The 26,807-nt window shown below is 37.1% G+C and overlaps 1 protein-coding gene across 1 annotated transcript in view; it reads left to right on the top strand.

The window, feature by feature from the left end:
- The first annotated feature begins 18,636 nt into the window (after positions 1–18,636).
- Positions 18,637–26,807, top strand: part of smad3a (SMAD family member 3a) — a 59,970-nt gene continuing 51,799 nt past the window's right edge. Inside the window, exon 1 of the mRNA XM_030163318.1 lies at positions 18,637–19,206. Within this exon, the coding sequence (XP_030019178.1) occupies positions 19,004–19,206 (203 nt within the window). The 5' untranslated portion in view covers positions 18,637–19,003. The remainder of the gene's footprint in view (positions 19,207–26,807) is intronic.

Genomic DNA, 26,807 nt, shown 5'->3' with positions numbered 1-26,807 from the left:
GGGCTGATGTCTGTGGTAAGCTGCAAATGAATTGCCCGTATGGGATAAATAAAGTTTTCTGAATCTGAATGTGAAGAATCAAATGTGAAGTTCATTGTTGTGCAGTGGACGTGATTTCAGAATCACTTCCATGATCAGACTGTTCTGAAAAAGAAATGAACTATGACGGTAAAAAACAAATCTGAAGTTCCTATGTTCAAAAGTAAGGTCAGGAAAAAAAATATCAATTATGAGAAAATCACAAAAATGATGGAAAAAATTGTCCTGTGTCCTATGGCGAAGAATCCCCCACCACCACCACCAAAAAAAAAAAAAAAAAAAAAAAAAAAAAAAAAAAACTGAATCTGAATTCTCATCCAGATCTGGACCATCACCTCTGAGGGCCCAGACATGGGACAGGCCAATCTGGTAAAAATACAAGGAGAGTTACAGACGTGGACAGACACACAGACATACAAGGGTTGGATTTGATTTGAATCTGATCATTTTAATTTTCTTTACTAAATGAATCCAGGATTAGAAATGAACTGCAATAAAAATTAAGTCATGTAATCAGAGATGACAGGAGTATTTTTTTTTCTTGCTGTCTTCTTGTCTTTTACTCGGCCTGATCACAATCCAGGGTACCAGAAAGGGTGCACATATAGATAAAAAATAATAATGCTCTATCAAAAAATCAGACAGGCCATTTTATTTGTCTGATATTTCTCTTTTAAAGTCCAAAATATTTTTGTAGTTTCTAGTGTCTACTAAAAATTTGGCAGGCTTGTACCCCTGTCAAATCAGAAGTTATTGGGTGTATGGACACTCCAGTCTAATAGCCTCCATATTTAATGCCTACAAAGATATAAAAATGTTTCAGCACTCAGGATAATCATGCATTGTTTATTGCATAGATGTCGTGTCGCTCACAAAATTCCATATATTGACAGAAACAATAAAATTACACCCACATATTCTGAATCCGGTGTACGGACACTACTTGGTGTACGGACTCTACAAGATTGGAATGGAAATCTGGCTTACCACATGGTCGCATCTCTGTTAGATCTGTAACTAAGTCTTCCTGGTACAGGAGGAAAGAAACATTTCTGAACAAGTTAGAACAATATATCAATAAGGCATATAGGCCATATTATTGATGGAAGTATATTGGTGTACGGACACTACATGAGTTTTGGTGAACAACGCACCATTGAAAACATGCGGTTCGACGTAAACATCCGTTTGCCACATTGTTACCAAATTTTCTGCAGCCAGGGAGCAGACCAAAATCTGTCTAGTTGTGCATATTTAGTCCTAATAATACTGAAATAACAGGTTCCCATTCTATTATTACAGTTAAAGGGCTGTAAAAGAAGGGTTTTCACAACAAAATGGTTGATTGTCTTAATACTGAAAATAAGAATTGATAATCAAACAGCTGTTCAACAAAAATGATCAATAAATGAAAAGCAATGTGATGTGTGTATTTTGTAATAAAAAAGACACAGGAGTTGAGTAGTAATTATTTATTGTGTTACAAAACAGTATGTACAATAATTTTGCTCTCTTATAACAATAAAATTGTGCACATGTTTTCACGCTCATTGGGTCGCCATTTTATCTGTTTTATCCGATTTACTTCAAATTTGGAGGATTGTAAGATCTAGTAATAGGATGGCCACAGAAACATTTTGGGAATGGTTTTGGGGGTATCTGTTTGCAATACTGATTAATAACTGATGCAAATATACTTGTACACCTTGATTGTGATCAGGCCGACATCAATTTCACCTTGTTATGTCTTTTACACTGTTTTCATCTCGTTGCATGTATTGCTTTGTTTTTATCTCATTACATATTTTATGTTGTTTTCATCTCGTTGCGTCTTTTACATTGTTTTCACCTTTTATGAATAATTTAACCCTTTCATGCATGAATTATGAGAACCTTAGTCAATATTTATTTTCTTGAGTGATTTTATTCCTCTTTAGGCATGAAAAAAACAATGCAAATGATTTTTTTTTTTTAATGAACCTATTTTTCATGGGGTTACAAAAATGTCCGCTCAGTTGAACACCATGCGTTTAATTTTTGAAGCAAAGAAACATATATTTAAAACCCATCATCAGAAAGTGATATACTGTCTGAAAACTATGAAATAAAAACATTTTTAATGCCACTAATCAAATCTTTTCTCACATTTTAACACACTCTAATTCTAGTTATTACTCCCTTCATGGAGATAATTTGCAAAAAAACCCAAAAACCTTTTTGTTCAAGAAAACTGTTAATTACACTCTAAAAAAATGATTTATGAGATTTGTAAGTTAAGCTTAAAATCAAGAGCTTTCTCTGTTTAAAAAATTAAGTTTGTTACATGTACACATTTAAATCAGTTGATAAGTTATTTTATTAAGTTGGTCTAAATGAAAAACAAGGAAAACAGTCTTAACTTAATAACATATCGATTTTGAACAGACATTTCTGCCTTTAACTTAACAAAGAAGAAAATTAAGTTAGTACAACTTAAAAATCTTGTAAGCTTCCTTTAAAAGCCGAGTACAAATCTGATGTGACTGCACTCTAAGAAATGATTCATGGGGTTAGTAAGTTATGCTTAAAATCAAGAGCTTTTTCTGCATAAAAAATAAGTTTGGTACATGTACACATTGTAATCAGTTGATAAGTTGTTTGATTAAGTTGGTCCGAATGAAAAATAAAGGAAACAGTCTTAACTTAGTAACTTAGTATATTAAGTTAGTACAACTTTAAAACCTTGTAAACTTCCTCTAAAAGCTGAGTTCAAATCTGACGTACCAGGACATGTTTTACTGACAGACCACGCCCACCACAAGAAATGGAGGGAAGCACAGAAAAAAAGGAGAAACATGATTTTGCACAGAACTTCACTAAACTTTAAGGCTTGATAGAATTTAGCTTTGTTTCTGCAACAGTAGTTTTAATTATTCAAGGACTGAATAATACACATTTTGCTCCTTTCTAGTTTAAAATTGTAGTATATAGTGTGGCGTGTTTGCCACATTGCATTGTGGGTATTGGGTATATTGTTGAAAATGTGTTCTTTTCTGTGCAGGGGTTCAGCGGGGTTGTGGTGTTGGTCTTAATTTGGAGTTAATGTGTGCATGCTAATGTTTATCGGCCTTTTTGTGTTAATTTGTGTATTTTTACAGAACTGCACCATGAGTCAGAGCCACAGGCCAAACCATGCCTTTCCTGTTTATTGTTCATTTCAATTATATTGTTTAATGTCATTTCTCAGTGTTTGACAAATATAACCTATTATTGGTAATACTATGGAGATAATGTGACTGAATACAAGTATACTATAATCATACAGCCAGGTCTGATAAATAAGATGTATAGAGAAATAAGCAAAATGATCATATATTTGGCATTTCTGTGGCATTTGTTCTGATGTACAGAAATAATTTAGGCCAACTCAAAAAATTAAGGTGACACTTGTATGGACATTCTTGAGTAGAATAAAGGTAAAACAATAAGTCACTATGACTAAATGGAGTTGTTTTTACACAGTTAAAATTAAGCTGGTTCAACTTAATTAAGCTTGTAGAGTAAAAGGCAAATCATGTTGTTTGTACTAAAGTAATAGTGTTTACCTAACTAGAGAAGTCTTATGGCATTTAAGCAATTTGCCAAGTTGAAATAACTTAAAAAGATTAATGGAAATTGTTGCCTAAATTTTTTATGTTGAGCCAACTTATCGTTTTTTAGAGTGTACAGTCTAATAACAATTAGCCATTGATTTACACAAAAACATATTACTGCAGAGGAGGTTTATCAAGAACAGCAAAGTTACGGTGATGGTATGGACTGCAGTGTTTGTGATGTTGCATAATAGTCCACTGTGTTGGCTGATACGGAACTAAAACAACAAACCCACGAATATACAAGAGAACAGCTGGAGAATAACTGACCACTATGCATGAAAGGGTTTAAACCAAAAACATTTGTCTCCCTCCTTTCACCCTGAACCAAAACTCACCCTTTGAACTACAAAGTGACACAATTTGGCATTGGCATATCAGTTTATATCATGTTTAGTTTTATCACATTGTCAGTGTCTGATGATTTATTTAGTCTTTACACCATCACCGCTATCAGCTCTATCTATTTCACAGAAAATGTCCAAATACCATTTTAGAATTCCAAAAGGTGGGACAAATTGAGGAGGAGCTGCACGAGTGTAAGTATCTAATTTCCATGCTGCTCAGGAGCCTCATTTCCAAAAGACATTAGGCGGATCACATAGATCTCTTTGTTTATGCTCTCACATTAGGATCAGCTGCAGCCATTTTTAAAGGCTCATGGAATCTGATAACAACTGGAGTACAATACTACTCCTCACACTCATATTGTTCAAGTGTAGCAATACAACAGTAGCCCAGGGACATTATTTGCATATTGTCAAGGGGTGTGTGAATAGGGCTTAGGAGAATGAGAAATTATATCAGCCACAAAGAAAGCAATGGTCTGTGACCAAATGCTCAATCTTGTATGCGTGTTATCTGGGTTTTGTTGTCATAAAAATGCAAATGTAAGGCTGGAATGCAGGATATAATGTGCAATTATGGTTTAAATAGGAATTTTACCCAATCTAATCCATTTTAGTGTTTTGTAAAGTATCGTGTGCAGCGGACAGTGTCACACAAATCACAAATAGTGGTAAGATTTTGGATATAATTCATATAACATAGCATGTAATCAGTAGTAGTCATGGCCCATCATCTCGGTTCATCACCTCCAGAAAAAAAACGTGATAAACAGCCACGGACCTGACAAAATCTAGTTAAATTATGCTCATTAAAGAGACAGTCTGGTAATGTAAAGTGAATCACTGTAATGAAGCAATGTCACCACTGGAGGGAGCAGCAACACAAATTGTTATCAGGAAACTGCAAGTTGTGCACAGATGATATTGTTTTAATTTCGTTGCTTTTATGTTTTGCTTATGTTCTGGTGCTTTCTATTAAAAAATCCTATCAAGAAAGGGGAAGAGAGCCCTTTTTTGAGAAAATAAAAAGTCGTAAGTTATATTTTCAGGAGAAATGGCAAAATATCACATGGGAAAAAAAAACCTCACAATATCACCACAATAAAGTTAAGGTTTTTTTTGTTTTTGTTTTTTTTTTATCTGTATGAAATTTATTAAAGGAAATTTCCAAACCATCCATCCATCCATTATTCTGAAAACTACCACATTTTGTAGCCTCAGTGTGTCCCTAATTCTCCTTTGTACTAAAAAAGCTAAAGGTTGGCAACTGCAATAGCTCCAGCTGTGTAAGTGAGGAATTTTGAAGATTTATTTACACTCTGAAAGGCAGGTTTATTTCTATAGCACATTTCATGTACAAGACAATTCAAAATGCTTTACATAAAACATTAAAAGCATTACAGCAGAAGGCATGAGAAAAACAAACAAACAAAAATCAGATAAATAGATAAAACAGACAAGCAGATAAAACAGATAAAAACTTTTAGCTTAAGAGGAACAGTGCAGATCTGAACTGATGAATCTAAACTCTATGCAAATGCAGCTGAGAACAGGTGGGTTTTTAACCTGGATTTAAATAAACTGAGTGTTTCAGCTGATCTGAGGTTTTCTGGGAGTTTGTTCCAGACATGTAGAGCGTAGAAGCTGAACACATCTTCTTCGTGTCTGGTTCTGACTCTGGGAACTGACAACAGACCAGATCCAGATGACCTGAGGGGTCTGGGGGGTTCATACTGGGTCAGGAGGTCACTGATGTATTTTGGTCCTGAACCATTCAGAGCTTTACAGACCAGCAACAGAACTGTAAAATCTATCCTCTGATGGACAGGCAGCTGGTGGAAGGACCTCAGAGTTGGACTAATGTGGTCCACTTTTCTGGTCTTAGTGAGGACTCTAGCAGCAGAGTTCTGAATGAGCTGCAGTTGTCTAATGGATTTTTTAGGTCGACCTGTAAAGACACTGTTACAATAATCAAGCCGACTGAAGATGAATGCATGGACTAGCTTTTCCAGGTCCTGCCGAGACATCAGATCTTTTATCCTTGAGATGTTCTTAAGGTGATAGTAGGCTGATTTTGTGACTGCCTTGATGTGTTTTTCAAAATTTAGGTCTGAGTCCATCACTACACTCAGATTTCTGGCATGGTTGGTGGTTTTTAGGTCTATAGACTGAAGCTCTGTGGTGACCTGCACTCTAAAAGCAACAAAAGCAATAGAGGACAGACGTTCAACATTCTTTTACATTATATTTCAGCTGAATCTGGATTTATGGAGGCTTGATTTTCTCCTCTTTGTGATAACATGATGAAAAATTGCACACTTTTCTCATTGACTTTCTCACTGTGATGAACTCTACATACTTTTAGGACTGAACTTGCTTTGGAAGTCATTTGTAAAAATAGTTCCAGTACCTTGTGTTCTCTCTCAAATCTCTAACCACAGCTAAAACATCAGTTAAGCTAGATATATGTGAGAATTTGCAACGAGCTTAAAAGAAAATAGGTAGTGAATAAATCCCCTTTTCACATAAATCCACATGAAATTATGGTTTACAGGGTATCAAAATGTCTGTGAATCTGTTTACAGATGGATTCCTTCAGATCTACTTACAGTTTGGGTCATTTTTCAAGCAGCTTCATCATCATTTCCAAAGCTCTTACAACACTTTCCATCTCTTACCACTGACTGTGCCTCACCATATCTCAGGCTGATCTCAGCTCTGACTGTCCTGTTTTCTCTTTTTGGGTGGAGTCCACTGGAGTCCAGTCACATACGGCCTGATCACAATAAAGGTGTACAAGTATATTTGCATCAGTTATTAATCAGTGTTGCAAACAGATACCCTCAAAACCATTCCCAAAATGTTTCTTCGGCCATCTTATTACTAGATCTTACAATCCTCCAAATGTGAAGAAAATCAGATAAAAACTGATAAAATGGCGACCCAATGAGCGTGAAAACATGCGCACAATTTTATTGTTATAAGAGAGCAAAATTATTGTACAGAATGTTTTGTAACACAATAAATAATTACTACTCAACTCCTGTGTCTTTTTTATTACAAAATACACACATCACATTGCTTTTCATTTATTGATCATTTTTGTTGAACAGCTGTTTGATTATCAATTCTTATTTTCAGTATTAAGACAATCAACCATTTTGTTCTGAAAACCCTTCTTTTACAGCCCTTTAATTGTAATAATAGAATGGGAACCTGTTATTTCAGTATTATTAGGACTAAATATGCACAACTAGACAGATTTTGGTCTGCTCCCTGGCCGCATAAAATTTGGTAACAATGTGGCAAACGGATGTTTACGTCAAACCACATGTTTTCAATGGCGCGTTGTTCAGCAAAATTCATGTAGTGTCCGTACACCAATATACTTCCATCAATAATATGGCCTATATGCCTTATAGATATATTGTTCTAACTTGTTCACAAATGTTTCTTTCCTCCTGTACCAGGAAGACTTAGTTACAGATCTAACAGAGATGCGACCATGTGGTAAGCCAGATTTCCATTCCAATCTTGTAGAGTCCGTACACCAAGTAGTGTCCGTACACCATATTCAAAATATGTGGGTCTAATTTTATTGTTTCTGTCAATATATGGAATTTTGAGAGCGACACGACATCTATGCAATAAACAATGCATGATTATCCAGAGTGCTGAAACATTTGTATATCTTTGTAGGCATTAAATATGGAGGCTATTAGGCTGGAGTGTCCGTACACCCAATAATTTCTGATTTGACAGGGTTACAAGCCTGTGAAATTTTTAGTAGACACTAGAATACAAAAATATTTTGGACTTTAAAAGAGAAATATCAGACAAATAAAATGGCCTGTCTGATTTTTTGATAGAGCATTATTATTTTTTATCTGTATGTGCACCCTTTCTGGTACCCTGGATTGTGATCAGGCCGAGACAGACAGACAGACAGACAGACAGACAGACAGACAGACAGACAGACAAACCCAAATGAAAACATAACCTCTGCTGTTCCTTGGTGGAGGTAATTAAGACTGATTATAATATGAGATCATGAGAACGCCCATACCAACATACTGAACTACAATACCCAGAGTACTCATCCATACTACAGGAATACATTTACAGACAGCATCCAGACTCTCTTACATGATACTTCAGTGTGTTAATATTAGACAAGAACAACCTCCAATCTATTAGAAGTGCCTTAGGTTAGTTTCTGTAACATTCATTAGTAGTGGCTGAATCATCACCCTGGGGTCCTCCAGTAGTGCATGTGTTGTTAAATGACACCAAACATGTGTCTCATATGTGGCACAAACCTCTGTGTTATTTTTCCTCTCAAACTGAATGACCTCAGCTCAATATCCTGTCTGCTATCAATGAGTTTAAGCAGGCATGCTAACAACAGGAAATTTGCTCTCACAGGGATTGACCAACAGCCATTTATGGTGACTCATGACTCAGAGGTAAGTCATGGCAGGGGTGCCTCAGACCACATTATAACATCCACTTGTAGATTTTATAATCTGCCTAACTCTTATCAGTGGGATTGTCATTTCACCTGATGAGTCATGAGATGAACTGGAGGTTAAATTTCACTGCAGCTACATACATTAATGTGAGTTTGACCATATAAGGGCAGAGCTCTACCTGTGCTCTGACTCATGTGTTTGTGATCATATCAGCTCAGTCACTCAGCATTGGTCCAAACATATGAGGTATCTGACACTCACTTTGACCCGTTTCCCTCTGGAGACCGCAGTGCACACAGGGGCCGCTCCTTCAGCTCTTCTTAACAAATTCAATTTAGTCAGAGTGATTTGTTTTACAGCAGGGGTGTCAAACTCATTTTGGTTCAGGGGCCATATGTAGCCCAATTTGTTCTCAAGTGGGCCAGACCAGTAAAATAATGACTAAATAACCTATAAATAATGACAAATCCAAGTTTTTCATTTTGTTTTAGTACAAAAAACCCCAACTAAATTATGAAAATATTTACATTTTACAAAAAAGATGTGAATAAGCTGAAAAAAACTAATTTCATTTGAAAAATTAGTGCAATTTTAACAATGTTACGTCTTGACTTATTATTTATACATGTGCATTACACACAATTGCCGCGTCTCCACCACGTGGAACGGGCTCGACTCGACTCGACTCTGGTACCAGGTCCTATTCCAGACCGCTTCCATTACATGATACTACCCACTTTGCAGTACCTGGATGTCATAGCGATGCGGTGCGTTACTTCCGTGTCGTCTGCTCAGAGTTGCTGATAAACTCACTCGTTGCCTGTTGTCTTGTCAAACTCATACTGAATTTTTACATCTGAACCTCCTCGACAAACCATGGTGTAGTTTTACAGACTGTCATCATGTGGATTAACCTACCGACATATTTACTGTAAACTTCCACATCTGTTTTTTGTAAAGCGGAAGGTCACAGAGACAACTCTGACCAATCAGTGGTCTGCAGTGTTTATACATCACCTTTTAGTATCTGGTCCCCAGTCCTGGAACCTTGGCAGAGGCGATACCAAAAGACTAGTACCGGGTACCAGATTCCAGGTCGTTTTTTTTAATGGAAACGCAAAAAGGCCGAGTCGAGTCGTGTCGAGCTGATACCACATAGTGGAAACGGGGCAAATGTTCCATAAACATTTGGTGTTGTTATCATTATATTTGTCCACACACATGTACCTTTAGTTGTACCAGGCATTAAAATGAACAAGAAACTGAAGAAAACAAGGGGTGGTCTAATAATTTTTTCCACGACTATACAAGGGAACAGCTGGAGAATGGGTGTCCACTGTGGTGACCACTATGTATGAAAGGGTTAATAAATGTTATCAGGTACAGTTGTGTTTGATAACACTAATGTCAAAGTATACAACTGAGCTAATCAGTAGGCTACAACCACAGTAGAAATGAGTATCAGGGAGAAAAATATGTTTTATTCAATAAACATGGGCTGTGAATGTCCAGCTTGTCAGCTGAGCTAATGCTAACTGTCAATCACAGCCCACACATACAGATGCACCTGTCAATCACAACAACCATCATATTATCTAAACAGGTGAGTTGGAAAAAAATCAGCCAGTACATTTGTCACAGAGGATTAGATTCAGTATAGAGACCAAAATGTTGTTTGCACCAGACTATAAACATCTTTCTCTCGGTGCTCACATAGGGATTTCAGCTGCTTTTGGAGCCGGTCCCCAGTGGGCATTCTGGGAACTGCAGTTAGGTTGCTGCTTGGTTGTGACCTGGAAATAGGTCACAGAGTGTATGGTGACGCAGAGTGATACAAAAACACAAACACATTTGACAATGGACGCAGTGGTTCTGTGAAGTAAAAGTACTGTCCTGAAAATGTGTTGACTATGCTGAACGTCATCACACATGTCCATAACTTTATGGAAGTAAATCTGTGTCATCAGATTTTGAATTATAAAAGCCAATGGATTTCTAGCACTGAATTTTTTTTCACTGAAATTGAGTATCTGAATTTTTTGCACCTGAATTTTTGCATCTGATTTTTTTAAATTCTAAATTTATGAAGAAAGCTGAATTCAGAGACAAACAATTCAGATACCTAATTTCAGTGCAAAAAAAATTCAGATACTTAATTTCAGTGCAAACAAAAAAAAATTCAGATACTTAATTTCAGTGCAAAAAAAAATTCAGATACTTAATTTCAGTGCAAAAAAAATTCAGATACTTAATTTCAGTGCAAAAAAAATTAAGATACTTAATTTCAGTGCAAAAAAAAAAAATCAGATACTTAAGTTCAGTGCAAAAAAAAAATTCAGATACTTAATTTCAGTGCAACAAAAATTCAGATACTTAAATTTATTGTAAAAAAAATTCAGATACTTAATTTCAGTGCAAAAATTTTTTTCAGATATTTAAATTTAGTGCAAAAAAAAAAAAAAATTCAGATACTTAAATTTAGTGCAGAAAAAATTTCAGGTACTTAATTTCAGTGCAAAAAGATTCAGATACTTAATTTCAGTGCAAATAAATAAATAAATAAATAAATAAATAAATTCAGATACTTAATTTCAGTGCAAAAAAAAAAATTCAGATGCTTAAATTTAGTGCAAAAAAAAATCAGATACTTAATTTCAGTGCAAAAACAATATTCAGATACTTAAATTTAGTGCAAAAAAAAATTCAGGTACTTAATTTCAGTGCAAAAAAAAAAAATCTGCACTAGAAATTCAATAGCTTTTATAACTCAAAATCTAATGGCACAGATTTACTTCCATATGTTGTCCCCTCAGCCCCTTGCCAACGTATTAGTACTTTTTTATGTCTTTCCGACGGCACAATACAGCCAGGTTTATGCACTCCAAACCATTAATTAAAAATGCACCCAATTAACATTTTGTTTTGTGTCTAATTTAATTCAACAAATTACAGAAACATTTTTTTATCTGTAAAAAAAAAAATAAATAAGGAAGTTGACATGTGCAAGCCCTCATGAGGGAGTATAAACATTTCAGAGCAGTTCACCTACAGGTCCAAATCACTGGTCTAGTCAAGTCTGAGAACTAAGACGACAGTGACGTGCAGGAGACCCTCATAAATCCAAGTGTGGTTCTTGTTTCTGAAGCAGCACTGGTATGATTGTACGTGCGACAAATATGTTACACATCCTACCAGCCACGCCTCTGATTCTGGAATGCCAACCTGATTTGGCTTTGTTTGGTAAACTACTAGCACAATAAGTTGTTTTTTTTTTTTTTTTACTGTTTTAATAACAGTGCTAATTAGATGGCTGCTTCAGTATATGCATTTTGTCCATTTATAACAGTCCTTTTTAGCTGTAATACTAACAGCATGTCTTTGTTTTAAGGGCAATGAATGATGTTAAGTCAGTTATTAACGCTCTGTGAAGGTAAAATTAATAAAAAGCTTGTATGCAACATTACATGTACGGAGCTTAAATTTCACACGTTTGCATATGTATTTATACAGGCTGTTGAAGTTTTCACAGAGTGACAGGTAATTACACTGAGAGGAAAAATAGCTGTCTTCCTGTTATTCATAGCACAGGGACTTGTGCAACAGCCAAGGCTTTAACAGATTTGTCAGTAAGCACTTATGAACTAAGAATTGTTTCCTGTGGATTATCTGGTGTAAACAATGGTCACATGTAAACACACACACACTGACAAAGAAATCAGTGTATAAATGCACTGTAAGCATTTACACACTAAAATGCTTTAATTACAATGTACTTAAATGATTTCAGTTTTATTCCATTACTATAAAGTGTTCAGTATATTCTACTAATTTGTAGACAATAGTTGAAAGCACGAAAAAGTTTCAGTTGAATGGATTTAAATCACTCAGTTTTAGTCCTGACCACACCTTTTTATCTGTGCATTGCATTGTGGGTATTGGGTATGTTGTTGTAAATGTGTTCTTTTTCTGTGCAGGGGTTCAGCGGAGTTGTGGTGTTAGTGTTCATTTGGACTTAATGTGTGTATGTCAGTGTTTGCTGGCCTTTTTGTGTTTGTTTTTGTATTTTTGTAGAGCTGCACCATGAGTCAGAGCCAGACGAAGAACTATGGATTTACTGTTCAGAAAGAAGTGGGTTGAAGAAAAATAAATCTTCATGCCCTGCCAAATTAAAAGCACTTCCTGTTCTGATAAATGAAGCCGACTTCCTGCTCAACTTTAATCCGTGCTACGATATATTAAGTTGAATAATTATACAAAGCTGATTATATTGCAAAAGACGTTAATTTTAATTAGATTGGAATTGAGTCCAATTAGTGATGGGACTTGTACTTAAAATAGAAATTCCATTCAAATCAAGCTTTTAAGTTTAATACATTCAAGTTTTCATTAGTCATTACTTAACTTTTTGAAGGCAACGAGTTACCTGAGATTTTTTAAGTGAACTCAACTATCCGGTTTTACTGTGTGGGGTAAATGCAGGTGTCGGTGGAGTACAGGGTGCATAAACCAAAGTACAAGAGAGAGCAGAGGGAAGACAAACTGGCTGACTGAGAATGAAAGGGGTGGGGTGAGCTGTGTGTGTCTGTGATGTTCACTTGTGTTGTGATTTGAGCCTCTGGTACATCTTGTGCTCTACCAATTGCTGGAGGAACTGTCAGGAGCTGCTGAGCGATTGATGGCTTTCTCAGAGACTAAATGCATGTCATGTTACTGCCAAGAAGATCTGTAAAAACACCTCTATTTGGTTTTCAGCTTTAGTTTGCCCTGAAGTCTTCACACTCACATACAGGACTAAAATATCCCCCACATATATCTGACAAGTATAGGCGGGAAAAACACACTGACAGATACAGGAAATCATGCCTTCTATGTAGACACAAAGTTAGGTTTAGTGCTGAAGGTAGACTTGCAGAACAAATCTGTTGTTAAGGCAGATGTGTGTAGAGACACATATTTGGCCCGTCTTTATCAACTTTTATCAGCTTAATCCTCACCTTTCCAAAGATTACATGTAAGGGACATTATACTCAATCACACTGAAGTACAGTATAACTAATTTACACAGCAGTCTATTAGTTTTTCAGTTTGGATTCTGTTTTCAGATTAGTTTCATATAGTTTAATTTTGATGAACTAACTGGTTTACTCTTAGTGTTAGTTTTGCAAGTATGATTAAATCCCTGAGTCGCTGAATTTGGAAAGTCACAAGACAAAAGCATGTGTGAGATCAAATACAATCTTAGAAAACTTTGTTTATTAAACAGTCTCACATAGATGTGTTCAACCCACAGCAGAACTCAGTCACTTTATGAAAACTAAACTGATTTTACTTGCACTATTTTGTTTTAGTTTGTGTTGTATTGTGCATCCAAATATCTGGTTTTATGAATTGCACTCAGGACCAAAAGTCAGCCTTGAAACTCAAAAGAAATAATGATGTGAAATTTGATAGTTATCAATAATGACTGATGTGCACTTATTTATTTTTGTTACCATGATAGTATTTTTAGCCGTATTAGCCAGGCCTACTTTAAAATACTTACCCACATATTGGTCATCTGTTCACTCCTCACATCCACCCAGGGACCCATATTCTCTTTTCTGTCTAAGCCACTTCACTGGGACACCAGCTGACCCCCCCCAACACACACTAACACACACAGTGGATCAAGTCCCCTGTGGTCGAATCCAGCACAATGTCATTATCATCCATCGGATTGTATATGGTCACTGCCCATTCAGTCTTGCTGACGTGCCTTTTGTGCTCAGTAATTCTTCTCACAGAAGGCCCCCCCTCTGCAGTCCCCTGTCCACCCCATCCACCCCGTCCTAACCCCGTCTACTGCGGCCCATCTGTAATCCCATCCCCCATCCTGCAGCCCCATATCTGCCCTGTCTCGCCCCACACTTCTCCTAAACAAACCAGCTGTCTTGGCTGGTCGGGTCCCTGGGGGTGTAAACAGGTGCCGAGAGTGGGCGGCTTGGCCTCAGCATGTGACACATGGCAGCACGTTCCTCCAGCCTCCTCCTCCTCCAACCTGCCGACACATCAGAGAGGCAGAGCATGGCGTGTTTTACAGCTGTGGACTTGATTGTTATCACAGACAAGGGCCTGCTGATGGCTGATAGTGTGAGCAGTCAGCATGAAGGAAGAACCTGGCCATGCCTTGTGCAGATATATAAATATACTTTGCTGTGTTACTAAAATAGATAAAAGGCAAGAGGTCTGTCCTGCTAAGCCTGAAGCCAGTTATATTTTTAGCACAAACTACACACTGTGCACAGAGCGGGCGACTGCTGGACGCAGGTCAGTGTGTCTGTACACACGTCTGTACAGTGTAACCACAGGTCGATGCTACTATTCTTGAATGACTGTGAACTGTCGATGGAGCCACTGATTAAAGGTTTGCACCTCTTAAAAACAGAAGATGTGGAGTCTGGGAGGTACAAAACACTCTTTTGAAGAAAAGGGAAAATAAAAACAACTTGCACCTTTGGTTTGGACTGTATGTTCAGTAACTCTCATGGAACATTATTCCTCTAGATTTCTGTCCGTTATGTTTGGACCATATAGAATTGTTAAACACCATAAATTACCATCTTTAACCACCTGTTTTCATCTTGCTGAACAAGAACCCAGAATGATCTATAAACTGAATCACAAAATCCACAAATATGTCTTTGTCTTGTTTGTCATGTATTGTTTTTGTCTTTAAAACTAATTCAAAACCACAAATAACTTAAACTCAGGACCAAAAATCATCCTTTATACATGAAAAAAAGAATAAGTTGATATCTGATATGAACATTTCACATCATACACAAGAAATACTAAAATGAAGAAATAAAGAAATGAACAAGTGAAAATCAACAAAATAAGCAAAAAGTCATGAAATCAGACTCTAGATGTGATTTTGCATGTTAGGTCCTTTGCAACATTTTGTTTCATCTTTTTATGTCACTTTCTTCTTGTCAAATCTTTTGCAAAGTTTTCATTTAGTTGCATGTTTTATGTGTTTTTGTTTTAAAAATAATTTAAAACTACAAATAACAAGAATCAGCCTTTAAACTTGAAAATAAACTGAAAGAATTGAAAAAAATTCTTGTCATGACAACATTTTTTTGACTGTATCGCCCAGATCTGTTTCAGGTATGGCCAATGCAAACTCACTGTGTTTAGAATTTGTTCATGAAAACCCACTGAGTGCACCCACTTTTTGTGCAGGGCATTAAAATGTTTTACAACCGTTTCAAGTTCTTGCAATTAAGCCATGAGTTTTGGAAAGTGCTCATGAATGCAATAAAGTCCTTCTTTTGAAGCTGAAGAACAAAGGCAGCAGCCTCACACCCTAAATTGTCCGACTATCACTCTCTCTGTGAAGAGCTCAGCTGTGCTACACACTCCATTGTACATCTGGTACTTAGACTCCTTGACATTGTGTTTGTGTATCTGTGTGTGTGAGAGAGAGGGAGGTGCATGTGTTTGAGTGTGTGCATATGTCTGTTGTGGTTTCACAGTCCTATCCCCACAGCACACCGATCTGCCATGTTGTTGAGTCAAAGGTATGTTTGTACCTCTAACAAGCTGAGGCAAGTTGGTAGCTCAGCTTGTATCTGTGTGCATGACTTTTATCAACTTCCATCCTGAAGCAGTTCATCACTTATGTATTCACATGGAAACCCAGCACAAATTACAGGAAAGTCTCATGACAGAAATACTGAATGTCAGTTCTATAAATGTTTGTACGATGAACACCCAAGAATGTGTCTGCATGTGACGCCAATCACGTAAAAGACATCAGATAGGCTGTTTAAAATGTGCAGAGTCAAGAGACTGGAGGAGTTTATAGCAACAGCAAAGGGTCATTAAACTTTATTTACTTGTATTATTTCAAAAAAGCAACAAAATCAGGTGGAAAATTAAAAATGACTGAAATCAGTGGCATTAAAATAGTTGAATAAATCCACAAATTTACTCTTTCATTGTTCAAGTCAGTTCTCCCAAACTAAATAGCTATCAACACTGCATTTAGCCTATCCTGTTTTATTGAGAAAAAGTTCTTTTAATTTAATCTTCTCTTATTTTTTACAGTCTGAAAGTATGTAGTCTGAACACTTTATTACACTATGATGGTTATCAGTGAAAAATATGTCTAATTATGTAACAGATTAACTAAAACATACGGATTGTCTAATTAAAAAGAAGTTGAAAACTAAAACTTGTAAAAGCCTTTCACAGCACAGTACATGTTTATATCTTTTGCTAATCATTAGAAATGCACTGTTTTGTTTTTGTTTTTTTTTAGTATTACATAACTGAATCAAGTGATCGGTGTTTGATTGTGCCAGCCTCTTTAGGCACAGCAGTGCAGTTTATCAGCACGTAGGAGCAGCAGCAGGGAAAAAGGGCTGGACTGCGCAATATTAACCCTCCGGTATCCGGGTGCGCCTTTTAGGCACACTTTGCACTTTGTTTTAAAAAACTTCATATTATTTTTCACAATTTAAATAAGGTTAGAATTCAAAAGTTGTTCATTTTTGCATGATCTTTAAAATTCTGGCCACCAACTAAAATTTGCACATTGCAAACAAAAGAAAATTACCAGACTAGCATCTGTCTCCCAAGTGTGCCTAAAATGCACTATTTCTTCCATTTGATATGTATGATTAGGGCTGACCTTGATTTACAAAAATAAAATCAAATTAGAGCAGAAAAATAAATCAATATGTAATATTTAATAGTTTGATTTATAGGTGTGCATTTTACGCACACTTGGTGACAGATGCTAGTATTTTTGAACATTTGACCTAGCGTCAAAAATAATAATGCAAATTAACCAGTGTTGGAGTAAATCTTTGACATATGCCAGGCTGCAAAAATCAAATAATATGTGATCCACTTTTATGTAGTACACTCACAGTCAATGAAAACTTTGAGACCATATTTTTTGACATAATTTTTATTTTGAAACCCTAAACTAGAATTTTTTCATATGAATCATTTGTTTAGGATATTGGCATACAGAAACAAAAATCTAAAGTTTCAAGAATAATTTCAAAACAAAAAATTTAACAAAAGAAAATGGCACCTGCCAAACACAAAGTCACAATAGTCAATACCGGGTATGGCCTCCGTTTGCTTCGATGCAGGCAGCGATACGTTGGCGCATGCTTTGGAGCCTGTGGTGTTGTGGCGTTCAACCAGGTTTGTGATTGGGGGTTGGGAACAGCCCATACACAGGCCTGGCTATATCACTGTAGCTCAAACCACCATACCCAGTGCCTGGAGATATTCACGTGATAGACGTGGCATGATGCCGTTCACTGGACTAACACTGGTGGCCTTTTTTGGGCCTTTATATAGGCCTTCAAAACCAATCCTCAAATTGTGCAGATACCCACTGAGTATTGATCAATGTGTATTTGGTCCACTTTTGCAAAGAGACCTACCCATGTGCAATGAACTGTGACAACATGACAACTCATCATTATCTCAACTACCTGAGCACTAAGTTATCAATAAATCCACAATGAATATTTACAACCCCCCTACAAGTCCAAATATGCATACATTTATGCCTCAAAGTTTTTACTGACTGTCAGTATATATTGAAAAAAAAATTATTTTTTTTTGCATCCAAAAAAATTGGTTTGTTTACATTACAAACACTGGATTTAAAGGGTTAAAAATGTGACAGTTATTGAGTATTTGGTATTTTTATTTACGGCTCAAGTTGATGAAATACAAAAAAAGTGTAAAAGAATTAAAAACAAACTGTATGGAAACTTTTTTGAAATTATTCCACAAGTGTGCGAAAAAGGCACACTTGGTGCTTAGTACGGGTCTTGCTGGACGGGATACTGGAGGGTTAACAGAGTATATTTGTGCAGCTGCTCGGACTGGCCTTTCCCAGGTCTGCTGTGCAGTCTGGCCTCTGAATGCACAGCTTTCCCAGGTCTGCTGTGCAGTCTGGCCTCTGAATGCACAGCCTCAGCAGCAGCTCCTACATTTGCATTTGATGCAGACTTCCAGCAGACTTCAGTCGGCGGATGAGTCTGAACTTTACCAAAACTTTGCTAATCGAAGGTTAGAGCGTTAGGAGTAAAACACCAACAAAGTACTTCAGTTTTAGTGTTTGTCTCGAGTTAGAATGTAGCTTGTAGTGCAAATGCGTGATCACAGTCCGGAGTTTAGAAATAATCCCCTAATAAAGAGCTGTAGACGGATCTAGGTTTCCGTGCGGAAGAGTACAGTGTTGACGGAGCCTGAGGGTAGCAGAGCACAGTGGGCTGTAACCTGCGCCTCACCGACGGACAGACGGACGGACGGTGCAAGAAAACTATACGGACGAACTTCGGGATGCTTCTGTGTCAGTTTCACCAACACTAGCGGCTGCTTTTTAACTAAATAACACGTTCTTCTTCTGGTTGGACCGATTACAGACTGGTTGTTGGCGCATTTGGACCGAACGGACGGACTTGTCGGTACCGGGAGGACTTTGTCTGAGCTCAACATGTCAATTCTGCCTTTCACTCCCCCCATTGTCAAAAGACTTTTGGGCTGGAAAAAGGGAGAGCAGAACGGACAGGAGGAAAAATGGTGTGAAAAAGCGGTGAAAAGTCTGGTGAAGAAGCTAAAGAAGACGGGTCAGCTGGACGAACTGGAGAAAGCCATCACCAGCCAGAACATCAACACCAAATGCATCACTATTCCTCGGTAAGTCTGACTTCGGGCACCGTGTTGGCGGTGGCAGACAGAAGCGGAACCTTTGCACACCTTCAGCACACACTTCACCTCAGTCCATCTTCATGTGCTCTGTCTTTGCTAACTGTAGCAGTTAGGCGTTTGTTGCATCTTTGCTTGTCTCAGAAGTTGTCATTTCCACTTCCTTTATGTTGTTTGGAGCTCCAGCAGGTCAGTACCTACAGCTGTGCTTTCCTCTGCTTTTATTTACTGGAACACCCAGGCTGAACGGTGTTTAACGAGCTAACATTAGTCGAGAGCTAGCAAATGATTGTCCAAATCTGTGGACAGTGAGCTGACATGGCACTGTTGGACCTCAGAGACTCCAACTATGGGAGCTGTTTACATCTGATCCAACTGTCACTGAAGTCAAGTCTTTTTGTTCCAGAGGACACACAGTCTGGTCGGACTAAACAGCAGCGTACATGCATTGCAAAAGCACAAATGGAGTCCAAGTTATATAACTTGGCCTTAATCTGGGGCGCTTTCTAGCGCTGTGGGTTAGTGTTGGTGCGTAGGCGAGTGTGTGGAGCTGAGGCTCCTTTCTGTCCCTGCAGTCCTGGAACACACATTTACACACTTTTACACACATTTACAAACATTTACACACTTTTACACACATTTACAAACATTTACCATCTTTCAGACACTAATGACAGTTCATATGAACGACTGTCCGTTCTTCCAAGTGTTCTAGTGCAGTTATTTGTTATAGATCTGGGCAATAGAAACAGGCTAAAATTTGCTTAGAGGTCGTATTTCTGTCTTTGTGCATAAGAAATCAACATAAGTGAATCCCCAGAGGAACTTTGTGTTGGTAAATGTAAGTTATGCAAATGGGCAGGATGTCAGTTCTGTTGCAACATGTTGATGGTCATATCAACTATGTTTTCAGGTCAAAAATGTCCAATTTCATCACAACTAATGCTATATTTTCATGTCACAAATGGCCAAGTTATATTTTAACTGAACTTACCTGAAAACAAATATTCTATTCTTTTAGATTCCCCAATTTTTCTTAGAAGATTATATACTACATATCACATGTTTTATTTTTACAGGTGTCAATATGGAGTATGGTGCTGATCCATCCTGCTTATGTTACGCCAATACATACATTAAGAATGTCACACGTCACTTTTTAAATCAACAGTTTTCTAATAATAAGCATTTTTATAAAGAAACAACAATTCTATATTGTTCTTTCTTCTTTAGTATGATGATAAACTATACAATAAATAATTCTGATCCTAGTTTTTGCACAGGGAACATTTGTGGAAACGGTGACATGGCTGCCGAGCATCACTATGTTGGGATCCAGAACAACCATGTCACATCCGTCCACTGCCACATTTGTGTTTTTGTTCAGCTGTTATTGTTTTAGATCCACAATATTGACATTTATGAATAAGAGGATAACCAATAAGAGGATATCCAATATTTCTGAAAATCTAGCTTCCACTGTCAAATAATATCAGTAGTCTGTGCACAAATGTATTAGCATTATTTCAACACAGTTCTATGCATTTCTTACAACTTTTTTTTTTGACAAAATGGCCACTCATTTGACCCCCTAAGTAAATTTTAGCCGACACACATTTACCATCTTTCAGACACTAATGGCAGTTCATATGAACAACTGTCCATTCTTCCAAGTGTTCTACTGCAGTTATTTGTAGAATATAGATAGATAGAAACATTATTTAATTATCATATCATTATGTAGTTTTTATATTATATCATAACTTGAGATCAGCAGTAATAATTTTCACAATGTCATATTATAACGGTAATTGTTTTGTCTTTGTTGTTCTACTCTATTGCTGCATATTTATTGTTTGAAAAGGATTTTTATCATTATCATTATTTTGAATGTCTTTCCTGCAGATTTCTGGTATAATCTACAGCTTGGTTAGACTTTAAAAGCACAAATAATTGTCACTACTGTTGTTTTTGTCTTGGTAAAGGGGAAGTCAGATTGCACGCTAAATGTCCAATGCTGGGTTTCACAACTTTTAGTAAAATAAAGAAAATTAACCAAATAAAATCTTGGCCTTTTATGTTATCTTTGTTATGCTACCGGTCTGGGTACTTAACTTTTACCCAGGACCAAAACTTAGCCTTTAGATGGGAAAGAAATAATGATTTAATGTCAGTATTAACTCATATGAAAACTTGACGATTGCACTTAGTATAGAAATATGACTAACATTTGGAGCTTATTTCTTCCTTAGTAATCACTCCTCACCTGTAAAGAATGGTTGTGGTTGTGAGCATGCCTTTCACCTGTAAATGTGTCCACTAGGTTTGTTTGGAGTATTGTAAAATTAACTGACCTTCATGTCAACACAATTGAATATTAGACTTATATTTATAGCCATAACACAACAATAACCGACTTAAACATGATTGACCAGTTTTCTAAGTTACATTTTAAGTGTCTAATATGTAAGTACTTATATATTTCATTAGTATATTTAAGTATCTAGTATGCCCATTTATTGTTTGTCATTTTGGTTAAAGCTACAAAGAGAAATCTAGACATTATGACTAGTGTTATGTTCATGGCTCTTGTGATCCCTAGGATGTTGTGACTAGGGATGTAACGATATGAAAATTTCATATCACGGTTATTGTGACCAAAATTATCACGGTTATCATTATTATCGCGGTATTGTTGAAATTATGCTCAAAACCTTCAAAAAGTTCTAATACACACACTGAAATAATTTAACCAAGTTGTATTTAAAAAAAATAAAAAAACAATAATAATAATAAAATAATAGGCACAATGTACTTTCTGTTGCAGAAACATTCAAATATTAATCCTTAGTGGTCTGAGCCTATTTTGTCTGTTTTTCAGTCCTTTTGATTTTGCCTTTATATACTGTATAAACAAATGTTTACTATACCCATGTTTGGCATCTTTTTTTTCAGCACAACTTCATCTATATCATCTGCCTATTATTTTTTTCACTTTAACCTACTGTATCAACATAAAAGGCCAGAAAACGCAAAAAATATATAAAAGCTGATTTGAAAAATGTGTATAATTTATTGCATAAATAACCCAAAGATGCTTAACAAACCTTTTTAAAGACTTTAAAAGTGAGTATTGGTTCCAAAAATTAGGTATATACAATTAAAATTGGAATAAATTAAATCTATACTCAAATATTTGACATAAAGACAGATCTTTACATAGGGGTTTTTTCCCCTAAAAGTGCGGTAATCAAACACGGTTATCATGATCATTAGAATTTAAACGGTAATACTAAGCATCTGCAATTTTACTGCCGTTTATCGTTATACCGGTAATCATTACATCCCTACTTGTGACCTAATATAAATATAAAAATTTAGGTTTTAGACTTTTCGCTTATGACCACAAAATCTCACTTGTGTGTGTTGACAATGTTGACTTAATAGCACACTGTGCGTCAGATGAAAATTGAAGCCCATGCGGGGCACTCCCACATTCTTGATTGCCACAAGTGTGCATATCACAGCTTGAACAGGCCTAGGCCAGCATTCAGACTTAAGCCTACCCGGAAAGTTAAATAATATTTGTCATGATCTAGGTTTCATATTTCCCACCACTAATGCAGAGGGGAGAAGAGGCAGAGTGCATTAAGATGACCCCAGATCAGAGCTGGCTGTCAGTGTGGCCTAACAGTGTCCCTGAAGAGCTGCTGTTTCTATTAATTCCTTCTATGTTCTGGCCAGCTGACAGCAGCTGCCTGCGTGTTCAGGCCTGTCCATGGGGAGGTCAGTTCCTATCGCTCTGACACTTGAACTCCCGTATGAGGCTCATCGCAGCTCCTCTTCATGACAGTCTGCCGTGATGCTGAGTGCTGAAGAAAGAAAACATTATGCATTGATTAGTCAATATGCACGTCCTTTGGTTGCAACGGATCAGGTTTCTCTTAATGTGATTTAAAGTAGGATTATTGGAGTGGGCACTAAATCCGAAATATGTCACAATAAAAATTCAGTCGAGTAGTGCAATTAATGCCAAATCATTATTTGCTAAAAGTTTAAAGGCTCATTCTTTGGTCCTAAATGAAACTTTGAGGAGACAGATGAATATTATTTGTTTTAATCATTCATGAAAAAAGGTGTCACAACAAAAATTATGTTAAAGAGACAACAGAACAAAAAGGGCATAAGAGATATGACTAAATGAAAACAACATATAAGGTGTGAAATGACTAAAATTGATGTGAAAGATGCACTATGACAAAAGTGGTGTTGATTTTATGATTTAATGTGGAGTGTTAAGAAAATTAATAACTTTCACTCAACACCAAAAAAAAAAAATCGTCCTTTAAACAGTGTGTATTATAATTAAGTTAATGTCTTGTCCTTGCTTTCAGGTGTGAGGTGATTGTGGTTGTATAAAGTATCATTTTTTTTAAGTTTCATCTAAAGCTGCTTCTTCATGTATGATTCTTCAATAACTTTGAAGCCTAGCAGATGCAAGTAGTTTGTGTTGAATTGGTTGGGATTGCATTTAAAATAATAGTAGCACTGTTTGGTTGCAAGCCACAGTATTGTTAGAAATCTCTCCTCCTGGTGAATTTGGTTGAGACACGGTTATTTTTTGCCTGGGAGGTTGATGTGGGCTGTGGGGGCGTGGTTGTGTACGTGTCCCAGTATGTTTATTTTGGAGATAAAACCAGCACCCCCTTAAAAAAAAAAAGTTGTCACAGTCACTTTGACATACGTTCCTATATAACTGTGGAAACAAAAGGCCTTTACTGTGTTTGTGTGTCCTATTTGTCTCTTCTTGGGAAGGAGTCCTTGCCTCTTAGGCCACTGTGGTTTCAACACTGAGCTGTTTTTACTTTTTCAACCAGAGATAAGTGAAGTGAAGGGTAAGGCCTCTGTCCAACTCCAAGCTATTGTCACTTAACAGCAAGCAATTGTGGGTTTGTGGGTTTGACCTGGCCTCCTCCCTCTTTTACTCCAGTTTCTCCTTTTAAAATATTCTGAGTCTATGAGCTGTGCACTAGTGTTAGTCATACTTTGGTGAGTTGAATCCATTAGGTCAAGAAAGTTTTTTGATATTTGAGGGTGGATGTGAAGCAAAGGAACCCACTAGTGGAATGTGACACAGTGACTAAGAAATGACTTTTGTCAGGGGCAACTTTAATGAGATTCTCATTGCATTCGTGAACAGGAGCTGCTTGAGTCGTATCTTTGTTAAAAGTCTGAGGTCGTTATTTCAAAATATTACCCTAATCGACCACAGAGATTTAGTATTCTAAATCCTTGAACTCTGTGTAGCATATGCTAATGAGTCGACTAATGAGTCAGTGTGTATCGGAAAGTTCTTACTCATCCAGCGTTTGCTGTTATTTGTGATGCAACTACTGCACGTTCACTCTTTGGACATTTCCTCCCTTTCTGATATTTGGTCCGGTCTTCACAGTGATTGCATACAGGAGTCAGTACTGTTGCGTCAGGCTATAAGGCCATATCCTGTCAAAACAAATGTCAACACAGACACTGAATGACTTTGTCCAGAGGAGATTTATGATATACACATAGAATTACTCACTGTATTACATGGTTGCTATCTAGATTTTGATGAGCCAACCACAAAATCATATGTAATATACTGGAAATCATGTTAGTGTAGCCTTTTCTAATGATTAAGTGCAGTATCTTATCAAGGTTAGGATTTTTTTTACTGCAATTGGAAAGAGCAGCTTTTAGATTTCTATTAATACGCTTTGAGTAGGAATGTCAAGTTTGGACACTTTGGACAGTGATGGTATACTGGGGAAAATCACCATCCAAACAGATATGAACCTGTATGTCAGCTGAATGGGGTTGGTGCTGTTGACCCAGGATCGAAGAAATGTAGAAAATATGAAAAGTAAGAGACAGATAAAGGTATAAGTGATCCAACGGGACTGAAAGGGGTTTCACCCACCCATCATTTTGTTATGTAGCTACAGTACAGGGTGGGGAAGCAAAATTTACAATGAACATTTAGTTGTTTTTTCTCAGCAGGCACTGCGTCAGTTGTTTTGAAACTAAACATATATTGATGTCATAATCATACCTAACACTATTATCCATACCTTTTCAGAAACTTTTGCCCATATGAGTAATCAGGAAAGCAAACGTCAAAGAGTGTGTGATTTGCTGAATGCACTCGTCACACCAAAGGAGATTTCAAAAATAGTTGGAGTGTCCATAAAAACTGTTTATAATGTAAAGAAGAGAATGACTATGAGCAAAACTATTACGAGAAAGTCTGGAAGATACTATTAAAGAAGAATGGGAGAAGTTGTCACCCGAATATTTGAGGAACACTTGCGCAAGTTTCAGGAAGCGTGTGAAGGCAGTTATTGAGAAAGAAGGAGGACACATAGAATAAAAACATTTTCTATTATGTAAATTTTCTTGTGGCAAATAAATTTTCATGACTTTCAATAAACTAATTGGTCATGCACTGTCTTTCAACCCCTGCCTCAAAATATTGTAAATTTTGCTTCCCCACCCTGTAGGGGTGTAGCAGGGCACTCGTTTGTACCAAACCATTTCAGTTCAGGGCCTTCAATACAATATGGAGTTGTACCAAACGAGTACATGTAGCCTACATGAAGAACACAAGCACTCGCCTTATGTTTCCACATGAACCTATAAGTGGAATCCACACAGTATAAGTAGGGTGGCTACAAAAGGAACCCATGTGCAATATTTGATATCCTGGACAGACATGTAAACGGTCCACGCACCATACACATGCTGAATATGAACCAGCATGGCATCTCAGAGCAGCATCGCAGGTGCAAAGCCAGAGTTGAAGACCCTCCATCTTCTCTATTGCCACATTTCCACTACGTGGTACCAGCTCGACTCGACTCGGCCTTTTGCGTTTACATTATGTAAAAGGGTCTGGAATCTGGTACCCAGTACTACTTTTTTGGTATCACCTTTGCCAGGGTTCCAGGACTGGGGACCAGGTACTAAAAGGTGACGTGTAAACACTGCAGACCACTGATTGGTCAGAGAGTCCTCTCTGTGGCCCGCCGTTTTACAAAAAACAGATGCGGAAGTTTACAGTAAATATAGCCGTAGGTTAATCCACATGATGGCAACCTGTAAAACTACACCATGGTTTGTCGAGGAGGTTCAGACGTAAAAATTCAGCGTGAGCTTGACGAGATGACATGCAATGAGTGAGTTTATCAGCAACTCTGAGCAGACGACATGGAAATCGCTATGACGTCCAGGTACTGTAAAGTCAGTAGTATCCTGTAATGGAAACAGTCTCCAGGAATAGGACCTGGTACCCAAGCCGAGTCAAGCCGGTTCCATGTAGTGGAAACACGGCATAAGGTCTCTGATTTGGGAGCATTTTGGATTCGCTGTCCCTGTCAGAGGGAATAAAACTTAAGATACTTATAAGACGGGGGTTTCTTTCTCTCTCTGAGGTACAGCTGCAGGAGCCAATGCTGGTGTTCTGTGACAGGATTGCCCTGGCACCGTGGCATACCCGTGCCACTACGGCATACCCATGGCATATCCATGGCATCACGGCATACCCGTGGCATGAA

This window comes from Sphaeramia orbicularis, chromosome 3, assembly GCF_902148855.1.
Source record: "Sphaeramia orbicularis chromosome 3, fSphaOr1.1, whole genome shotgun sequence".
NCBI lineage: Eukaryota > Metazoa > Chordata > Actinopteri > Kurtiformes > Apogonidae > Sphaeramia > Sphaeramia orbicularis.
Note: the sequence above shows the minus strand (reverse complement) of the source record. Positions and strands in the feature narration are given on the sequence as shown.